Source organism: Juglans regia, chromosome 11 (assembly GCF_001411555.2).
Source record: "Juglans regia cultivar Chandler chromosome 11, Walnut 2.0, whole genome shotgun sequence".
Classification (NCBI taxonomy): domain Eukaryota; kingdom Viridiplantae; phylum Streptophyta; class Magnoliopsida; order Fagales; family Juglandaceae; genus Juglans; species Juglans regia.
The window spans coordinates 11,803,694-11,815,060 of record NC_049911.1 but is presented as its reverse complement, the minus strand read 5'-3'; the positions used below and the strand labels follow the sequence as shown (position 1 = coordinate 11,815,060).

The 11,367-nt window shown below is 34.1% G+C and overlaps 1 protein-coding gene across 1 annotated transcript; it reads right to left on the bottom strand.

Annotated features, from left to right (window-relative positions):
* Positions 1-5,784: 5,784 nt before the first annotated feature.
* On the bottom strand, positions 5,785-10,212 carry LOC108995808 (ammonium transporter 2 member 4-like). Its single transcript, XM_018971434.2, has 3 exons — positions 9,532-10,212; positions 8,126-8,411; positions 5,785-6,504 (listed from the first exon to the last, which is right to left on the bottom strand). Exons 1-3 carry the CDS (start codon positions 10,138-10,140, stop codon positions 5,939-5,941), a joined length of 1,461 nt encoding a protein of 486 aa, XP_018826979.1. The 5' UTR covers positions 10,141-10,212; the 3' UTR covers positions 5,785-5,938.
* Between the last annotated feature and the right edge of the window lie 1,155 nt (positions 10,213-11,367).

Below are 11,367 nucleotides of genomic sequence, written 5' to 3'. Positions count from 1 at the left end.
TAGCGTGAATCAAGGAATTGATATGAAATCAAATACTAGAAGCACAAAGTAAAATAAAAGAGCATTGACGTAAATATATATATATATATATATATATATATATATATATATATATATAGAATCAGACCTGATTGGAACAACATGGCATGAAACTTGTCTTAGTTGGTTTCGAAGAGCTTCAAAAGTCTCTCAAATAGGTGTCATCTTGGGCTTACTCCCTACTATTATTTCGTGGAGGTTATGGACTAGAAGGTGTTTTGCCCGTATGGAAGGTAAGGCTAAATCTGCCCAGGTGGTGTGGCAATCTATCAAACATTGGAAGTAGTCTAGGGAATCCAGGACCTTCGGGGGCTGGAGGAGTTATTCGGGACATGCAGGGAGCTTTGTTGTTGGCGATCTCAATGAATCTCAGTTATGGAAATAATACTTACGCGGAATTACGAGCACTGGTGGAGAGAGTTAAACAATGTAAAAGGATGAATCTAGTAGCAGTAGATATTGAAATGGACTCAAGGATGATATTGTCATGGTTACAGAATAATAGATGTGGTATCTGGTATTTGAAGGAATTTTGGAAGGAACTTCAAGATTTGCTTTCAACTATGGATCCAAAGTTTCTGCACATTCACAGGGAAGGAAATGCCATTGCCGATTGGTTAACTAGAAGAGGCGCAAGAGAAGGTGAAGTGGAATGGAAAACCATGAGTAAGCTCCCTCCTTTGCTACGGGGCTTGATCAGAGTTGAAAAATTGGGTCTTCCAACATTAAGGTGTAAGAGCTAGGGTGTAGGGTTTAATTGGTGCGGGACCATGGTGGAAAAGTTTAGTATGAGAAGAGTTAAGTAAGTTCACATTGGTGGAAAGTTACGTGCAACAAATGCTCTGAACTACAGCAAAGTTACGAGCAGCAAAAGTTTCGTAAGTTCACATACGAAAAACTTGTAGTTTTTGTATTACAGGTTATGTCGCTCTGAACTGATCTGGTATGATAGCTTATTTGTTTTGGTTTTGTTTTTGTGTTTCGCTTTTATAGGCCTGTCTAGGTTATCTAGTTTTATTCTTATAGGTTTGTTTATATGATCTTTTATAGGCTTGTTTTAGTAGTTGTGTTGGTTTGGTTTGTTAAGTTTTGGTTGGATACAAGGGATGGCGTTAGTGCTTTATTTGTAAATCCCTAGTGTTGGTTTTGTTTCCATAGTATTCCTCTGCCATAAGTGAGGGCTATAAATAAAATTGGGATGGGATCACTATTGAACATGTGGCTTTCGGCTCTTCTATAAAAAAAAATATAAGAGCACGAAAACATTGGAAAAAGAATATTTAATTTCATTTTTTTAAAAAAGTAGAATATTTGCAATTTGATGTGCTGCGAGATCATGAAAATTTTTAAATTTATGGTTAAAAATAATACAGTACATAAAATAAAATAAAATAATTTAAAAAATATCGTTCAATATGTTCAATATTAGAGACAAATTTAAATTTTCTCTCTCTGAAGATAAACCTTTAGTTACGAGTTTTATATCGTCGCTAAAATATTACTTTTTGCGAAGATAAATTGAGTCGTAAAAGGTTTATTATTAGACTAAAACTGATAAAAAACTACAATTCTACTAAAACTTGTTATTTATGACAAAATGAAACTAGTTGACAATACTCTACCTCAACAAGATTATTAGAGACGATTATAGTCATTGTTAGTTCTATAATTGTCGTTACAATTACTTTCTCATTTGGTGTGAAATTTTCTCGCTTATGTAATTGTGACCAATACAAATAACGGTATAAGTTTGGTTGTTAAAAGTAATATTAGCGATGAATTTTAAAATTTTATTCGCTAAAGATAAACATTTAGCTACGATTTTTATATTATCGCTAAAATATTTTCTTTTGCAAAGATAAATTAGGTCGTAAAAGGTCGATTATTAGATTAAAATTGACAAAAAATTCTAATTTCACTAAAACTTATTATTTATGACAAAATGAAACTAGTTGGCAGTACTCTACTACAACAAGATTATTAGCGACGATTATAGTCATTGCTAGTTCTATAATTGTCGTCACAATTACTTTATCATTTGATGAAAAATTTTCCCCCTTATGTATTTGCGACCAATATAAATGACGGTATAATTTTGGTTGTTAAAAGTAATATTAGCGACGAATTTAAAATTTTCTTTGCTATAGATAAACATTTAGCTAGGATTTTTATATCGTCGCTAAAGTATTATCTTTTGTGAACTTATTCGTGCTTGTATTTCGAATGTGTGGTATTCTGTAATGCTTAATGGAACGACGAAAGGTTTCTTTCAAGGGAGGCGGGGTTTGCGCCAAGGGAATCCCCTTTCGCCTTATCTCTTTATTATCCTTCAAGAAGTGCTTTCTAGACTTTTGAAACAAAGCTTTGTTGAAAAAAAGATTGGAAAATTTTTCCAAGCAAGAGGTACTCCTCATATTTCTCACCTTATGTATGCTGATAATATTGTAATTTTTCTGAATGGAGGAAAGAAATCGGTGAAGGAACTGTTGTTGGTTTTTGAAAAGTATGAAAATTGGTCAGGTCAGCAACTTAGTAAAGAAAAGACGGCCATATTTTATTCTCCAAAAATTTCATTAATAAGAAAGAGAGCTCTTAAAAGGCTAACAGGGTTCTCCGAAGGCTTGTTTCCTTTTAAATATCTTGGGGTTCCGATTGTATTGGGGCGTCATAAGCATGAGCATCTAGAGGAGATGATTAACAAAGTTTGGAACAAAATCAGTGGTTGGAAAATGAAATTATTATCAGCGGGTGGCCGTTTGATTCTACTTCGCCATGTGCTGTCTAGTATGGCTTTACATATATTTGCAGTATTGCAGGTTCCCCACTCTATTATTAAAGAACTAAACCGAATGTTGAGCACATTTTTTTGGGGAGAGATTAATGGTAAAAGAAAAAAAAAAAAAGTGGGTGGCATGGGAGAGTATTTGTAAGCCAATAGAGGAGGGTGGACTTGGTTTGTGGAATTTGGGGGATATACAAAAAGCTTTGCACATGAGGTTTGCATGGAATCTATTGAAAGGAGAATCACTGTGGGCTAGTTTCTTTAAGGGAAAATATGTGGGATCTTCGATTTGGTGTCTCATTGATATGAGAAAAGGAACGAGATTTTGGAAAATGATTGTCAAAAGTATTCCGAGTGTTCTTAATAATGCAAAGTGGAGAGTTAGAGATGGTAATATTTTATTTTGGTATGACAAATGGAGAGATGGGGGTCCTCTAATTGATGAGTTCCAGATAGTGGGTAATCCGATGTTGAAAGTTAAAGAGTGCAAGTTGTCCAATAGTTCGGATGTGGATTTATTGAGTACGTTGGTTGGACAGGATAATGTGGAGGATATTGTTGAGGCTTTGGCTGGGTGTAAGGGAGGATCTGATGTTTTGATCTGGATGAAGAACGAGAGTGGGAATTTGTCTACCAAATCCGCTTGGGATTGCATTCGAGTACAAGGATCTAGTATGGAGTGGCATTCTTGGGTGTGGCATAAGTTACTTCCACTTAAAATTTCGGTTTTAATGTGGAAAGTGTGGAACATGGCCTTAAGCGTAGATGATCGTCTTCGGCGCATTGGGATCCAGATAGTTTCTCGTTGTGATTGTTGTGATAAAGGTAATTATGAAGACCAAAATCATGTGTTACTTACAGGTGAGTTTGCATCGGCAATATGGCATTTTTATGGATCTATTTTTGGTATTCCTATTGGTCTTACTTGGAGGGAGACTGTGCAAATTTGGTTTCGACGGGCGTCCTCTAATTCTCAACTGGGAATAATAGTGGGGCTTCTACCTTCTATTATTATTTGGCATCTTTGATGTAGACGATGTACTGGCAGTACTGCACGTATGGAGGGCAGGCTTCAGTCTATTTTTTCGGTTCGACTTTCTATTAGTAGATGGATGGGATTATTAGTTCGAGATATGAAAAATGTTAGCAAATGTTCTAGACATGATTCACAGGTGTTACAGTCATTGAATATTCCAGCATTGGTTCCTGATAGGAAGTATTTAAAACTAGTGGCTTGGCAAAAGCCAGCTCAAGGGTGGTTTAAATTGAATACAGATGGGAGTAGTCTTGGTAATCCAGTTTCTTCAGGGGTGGGCGGTATCATTAGGAACGATCGAGGTCATATGGTTTATGCTTTTAATTCTTATATTGGAGTCGGATCCAGCAATAGATCGGAGTTGTTAGCTGTTTTTCAGGGACTCAAAGCCTGTAAGGAATTGGGGATTAATTTTGTGGAAATTGAATTAGATTCTCAAGTGGTGATTTCGTGGTGGAATAGGAGAAGGTGTGGTGTGTGGTACTTGGAAGATTTTTGGGAAGATACGTTGGCTCTTATGGATTCTATGGTGTGCGTAGTTCGTCATGTTTATAGAGAGGGAAATAAAGCTGCGGATTGGTTGGCCCGGAGTGGTGCGTCGGGTCTTAATTCTGAGTGGAGATTTATTAGGGATGTGCCTAGGGTGCTTCGTGGTTTAATCCGTTTGGATATTCTGGGTTTGCTTTCATTGCGTTGCTGTTAGCGTCATGTTACAATGTTTTGGTGGTTTTTTTTTTATAGGAATGGTTTTTGCTTGGTTGTCCTTCTTAGTAAGTCTTTGATTTGATGTTTTCTGTAATTTTGACACTTGGGAGCGGAATTTTTGTAATACTAGGTGTCGGTCTGTAACCACGGTATTCCTCCGTCATAAGTGAGGGCTATTAATAAAATTTGGGAAGGGGTCACTCATGGACAGGTGATCTCGACTCTTCTATAAAAAAAAATATTAGGTTAAAACTGACAAAAAATTACAGTTTCATTAAAACTTATTATTTATGATAAAATGAAACTAGTTGGCAGTACTCTACTACAACAAGATTATTAGCGATGATTATAGTCATTGCTAGTTCTATAATTGTCGTCACAATTACTTTATCATTTGATGGAAAATTTTCCTCCTTATGTATTTGCGACCAATATAAATGACGGAATAATTTCGGTTGTTAAAAGTAATATTAGTGATGAATTTAAAATTTTCTTCGCTAAAGATAACATTTAACTACGGTTTTTATATCATCGCTAAAACTTTCGTGGATAAAAGTAATTTTTCTTGTAGTGTTTATTATCATGAACGAGAGTATGTAACATTCTGTTACATGTCCCGACCCTTCAAGTTTCGTCAAATCCCAAGCAGAGCCTGCAGGTGTCACACGAGTAACACTGGCATTTAAGCTTAGCCATAAAGAGGAAGAAGGGATCCCCATTGTTCCATTTAAAAATGCGCAATGCCAAGTGATCTTGCTTACCTTGGATAAGTGTAAGGGGACACGCCCACTATTGACCACCCCTCACTTTACAAAGCACAATGCCTAGCCTTGCTTCCCTTGGATAAGTGTAAGGGGAAACTTCCACTATTGGGCACCCCTCATTTTACAATAGAGTAAAGAATTATACATACAAATTTTGAAGGGACTCTCTTAACCTATCTATCTTCATAAGCTAGGGACTATTTCAGCACTAACAATGTTGACATCCTTCCAGCAAGGGATGCAATGCTTGGTTAGTATCACCAATGGATATATACAACTTTTCAGAATAGTTATCCTAATCTATCGATCTTTTTTATTTTTTATTTTAAATTTTATTGTCTAATCTATCGATCATAACATTATGTTCTACATTAAAAACATTTTATGTTATACGTGGCCAGATTAACTTTCATATTTAGGAGACAAGTTGAAGCTTTTCTTTTAGCGAGGGAAAGTATTCATAAAAGATTTTCTCTTGCCTTTGATTTTTGCAGCTTGGGGGATGTAGCTAGACAAAATCATATCATCATTACATAAAATACCAAAAAGTCAATACATAAACCAACCTAGTTTTCTGGCTAAGCCTAAACAAGTTTTAACTCACAGAATTTTCTAAACCATCTGAACTTCACCAAAAGTCCTTGTAACATAAATGGACGAGAACTGATCTTGTGCATCATAAACTGTATTATTCGAGGAGTTCACAAATCTCTGATCTCTTTCAGCGCACAAGGCAAAAGCTTCCTCTCCATGTACTGCATTGTCACCAATTTGCAGCTCATCATTATCCAACCTCAGTGGAACTATCAACCTAATGAACAAGCAAATCAAGCTAGTGATGACAATGTTCAAGCAAACCACAAAAAAAATGCCCAAAAGCTGAATCCCCAGCTGTCGAAAACCTGCAGAAGTTCGACCATTTTGAAGGCCATATGCTAGCCCTATGTACTTATCCCAATCAGGCACCATGTAAAATAGGCGGCAAAGTTTAGGCAGGGCAAAGATGCCGGTGAGAATGCCGCCAAGGCTTCCGGCAATGGCATGGGTGTGGAAAACGGCCATGGGGTCATCAACTTGTCTTAAAAACCTAACCTTGTTATGGAGCACTGTCATTGTGTACCATGGAACACTACCTGAGATCAAACCCATCAGAATGGCTGCCCAACCTTGCACAACTCCTGTTAAGTACCAGGTGATTTAGCATGATTTGCATGGAAACTCAATAAGAAGAACAAACCAACAAAGATAGCAATAAAACAGACTACAAAGATAGCAATAAAACATACTAAGGCCTGGTTTAGATAGTGAATTGAAATGAGATGAAAGTTGAGAGTTGAATAAAATATTGTTAGAATATTATTTTTTACTATTATTTTCGTTTTAAAATTTGAAAAATTTAAATTGTTTATTGTATTTTATTTAGAAGTTTAAAAAAATTATAATGATTAGATGAGATGGGTTGAGATAGTTTCACTATCCAAACTAAATATATATAACTACGTCATCCTAACCATTTTAAATAGGAAAATGCTAGAGAGATTATAAGTTTTGCTAGAAAAATCCTACAAACTGAATTGACGGTTCTTATGATTAGAGTTACATCCCTAATGCAATAAATATAGTTTTGGCTTCATTTTGATTTCAACGTTTAACAAATTGTTTTGTAAAACTTCAGTAAAATTTATGGCGTCGACTCTGGTATTACCGATCTTTTAAACCTAATGTTAATTCTATAAACTAGAAATTGATAATACAAAATTTGGTTTTTAGACGGCCTCTTTTATTACTATCAATGCATGGAAGTATCAGGGAGAATACACGTAACCCTTCAAACTAGTACCATACACTTGCAATCACTCTTCTATCACTTCCAAACTAGTACCATACTTGTAACTCTTTCGGTCCCGTTTGGATTGTAAGACTATCTCATCTTATCTCAGCATTCAAACATCACAAATATAAATATTTTTCACTTTCAAATCTTCAATTTTTTCATCTAATCATTACCTAATTATTAAAACTTTCATAAACTTCCAAACAAAACATAAAAATTAATTCAACTTTTTTAAATTTCAAAATAAAATAATATTAAAAAATTATATTTTAACAATATTTTTAACTCTATAATATTTTTATTCAATATTTTCTCTATCATTTCCCAAAAACCTATAAAAACACCTTAAAAATGCTTTAACTCAAACAATTTCATTACTATTCACAAATAATTTTATTATTGTTCAAAAACTATTTTACTGTTATTTACACATCATCTTATCTCATTTGACTATCCAAACGAGTCATGTAAAGCTATCAATTTTGTCTATCACCACTCAAACTATAAAAAACTTACAATATAATCCTATGTAAAAAATATGACACAATATATATAATCCTATGTAAAAAATTTAGAAAAATAAATAAATAAAAATTTAGAAATAAAAAAGATTTTTGGGTCAGGCCCGATAAAATCCGGTCTTTGTGCACACCCATAAATGAAGGGAATTTTTGTAAAATATATTTGTAAGATTATTATTATTTTAAAAAAATGTCATCCATTAATTAAAATGAATTATACCGAACATAATAAAGGAATTGTATTTCTATGGTTACTTAGGGATAAATCAAGGGATTGTACATTTTGTGGTAATTTGAGGAAATCATTTGTATTTTTCCCTAAATAGCATTAAGAAATAAGAAATATTAGAACCAACCCATAACCATCCTTTGCTTGGATCGTGACTCAATATATATTAATATATATATATATATATATTTATATATATATATTTATATAGGTACCTGCGGCAGGTGTGATGCAAACCAAGCCAGTGATCATACCCTGAACGGCACCAATCACGGAGGGCTGGCCAACGATGAACGTGTCGAGGAAGAGCCACGTCAGCAAACTGGTGGCAGTGCACACGTGTGTGTTAAGGACGGCCAGAGATGCATCTATGCTGGCCACGAAGGGACCTCCACCATTGAATCCTGTCCACCCCATCCAAAGCAGACCTGCGCCTGCAAGCATCAGAATAATATTGTTCGGAGGAAACCTTTTCCTATCTTTCTCACTTCTCGGACCCACCTGCAATTTAAAAATTAAGAATTAATTCCGACACATATATTATAAACACTGCAATTTATATATTACAGTCTTGAGTATACGTGTCATTCCTTAAAGAAAAATAAATATTTTTTATTAATTATTTATAATAAAAAAGATTATTTATTACGAAAACAAACTTATTTTAATAAAAAATAGTCATTTTCTTAAAAATAACTAGTCATAAATAAAAAAATTTCTTGCACCATGCTGACCTATATTTGTTTTGATCATGTGTATAGGTGTATTTTTATTTGAGTATAATTTCTAAATTAATTCCAAAAATATATATTTTTTATATAGGGATTGGGGGGTTTTGATATAGTTTTTAGTTACAATAAACAGTACAAAAAAGTAGAAAATGTGCATATTTCAATTAAGATCGTTTTGAAATAGGGTTTTGATTTTTCCCTTTTCAGATCTTGAGTGGTATTAAAATATAAATGGGAAAAGACTTTGATGTTCAAGTCTTAGGCCCCGTTTGGATATAGAAATGATCTCATCTCATTTTATTTTATCTCAGTATTATAATTTTCTTAAATTTTCACACAAAATATAATAAATAATTTAATTTTTTCAAATCTCAAAATAATAATAATATTTTATTCAACTTTTAACTTTCATCTAAAATCATTTCATCTCATCTCACTATCCAAACGAAACCTTAACAAAAATTTAATCAAGAACCGAATCTAATTTAGTATGCTTCTGTATATAATCTAGTGCTGATATTTTATTTATGATTGCATTTAGTTTTTTAGTAGTTAATTTGCCTCTACTTATTTTATGATACACATGCATGCAACTCTTGATCTATAACTTTAAGAGTAATTATGTAAAATTAAAATATTCAAATTAAGGAAATTTTAGCATTTTTGATAGGTATCACTATCATATTTGTGGACTGTAAAAGAAATTATAAAATTATTTTTAAATGTATCATTTTAATTTCTTATTTTAAAATTAGGCTTGAGTAATTGGTAAAATTTGTAGGGTTTAGTTCAGATCAAGTCGGCCTGACCCACTAATGATTTATTTTCTTATTTAGTATTGGATTAGTTATCTTCAAAATATTTATACTAACATGAATGTTGTTAAATACCCAGCAAGCAGCAGTGAATCCAGCAACACCGGCAGAGAGATGAATAACATATCCTCCAGAAAAGTCTATTATCCCAAGCTTCGCCAGCCATCCATGTGGGCACCATATGCTAAACGCAGCCACTGTGTATGAAAGCGTAAGCCACAATGGCACAAACAACATCCATGCACGAAAGTTCATCCTCCCCAAAAGTGCACCCGCAACCAGAATCAAAGTAATCCCCGCAAACACTCCTTGAAAGAACACCATCGTGGCCGTCGGAAACATCCCCAAAAACGCCTGCCCCAGAAGATACTTCTCGTCCAACGCTACGCCTGGTTTGCCCAAGAAACTGGAGTTCTCAAACGAGAAAAGAACTAGCTCGTCCCCGAATGACATGCGGTAAGCCCAGCCAACCCAGCACACAAGCACCGCTGCGAATGCGTAGAATGCCATGAACGCAGAGTTCACAGCCCATTTGCCCTTCACTAGGCTACCGTAGAGGATCACGAGGCCTGGGATGCTTTGGAGGCCGACAAGGGAGGCTGCGGTGAGCTGCCATGCATTGTCTCCCTTGTTCAACCACTCCGGGCTTGCTTCGTCGGGTAAAAGGTTCTTGGGAAGCTCCATCACTAGTTGATTGCACACAGAAGAAGAAGAGAAAGAACTAATGGCATAAGAAAATATGGCACTGGTAAAAGAATTGGTGCATGGCTCAGTTTCGAAGTTCTAAGCATTTAATCTTTGAATATATTGATGGCTTATTATACGTACGGTTTTGGCAGGACCTGTTGTTTGTGTGTGGATGAATCGGTTTACAAGGTCGGCAGTGTTGGTAACTTGGCTTAGCTTTGATATTTCTTTATTAGCAGTTGGTTGCAAGGAGGAAAATCCAACTTAATTGGAAAGGAATATTGGATCGGAGCAGTCATAAAATGCCATTTGTGAATGTAAAAAAAGAAAGAATCTAAATGCCGTCCATCGTCTGAAAGAAAGGATTTAAGATTTTTGAAGTTTTTGTCCGAATTTGAGTCCCCTCTCTATGATGAATAGAGATATACAACGGTAATATTAAAATATCATGAGAAGTATTACACTTAGCAAAGATATTATACAAAAGTAAATTTACAAATTGATATAAGTTCATTATATAATACGTTAGATTTATTTTATAATAAAATGTAGTTTTACAATCTAACGTAAAACACACGTTAGATCAACTTTACAATAAAAATATAATTTTACAATATAACGTATTGTATCAAGACACATTAGTTTAACGGTTTATTTTTGTAAATTTTTTTTGTGATATTAAAGTATTTTTCTAATAATATTTATTAATATTCACTATAAGAAAATTATTTGTTTATTGCCAACTATATCCTGCGAAAATGATTATTTCTTGTTAAAATGAGTCTGTTTTTATCCCAAATGATCATTGTCATCACAAATATTCTGTCTCAAATGTTTTTTTTTTTTTTTTGTAGTGATTCCTATAAAATTTTTAAATAGCATTAAATGTTCCGATCCATAAATATTACAATATCCATTACTTGTGTCTATTTTTCGTTCTTTATCGATATAGACCCATTACAAGATCGATCGGTCACTTCACTACAACAAATTTGAGATTTTGGGACGAAATTATTTAGGGACGAAATTTTTTTCGTCCCTAAAAGTCATTTTTTGGGACGAAATTTAAATTTCGTCCCAAAAAATCGATGAATTTAGAAAACCGTTCGAACGTCAAAATAACCGATCGAACAGTTTTTTCTGCGACGAATTAAATCGTCCCAAAAAATTTTTACCGTTCGAACGTGAAAAATTACGTTCGAACAGTAAAATTTGGCGGATAAT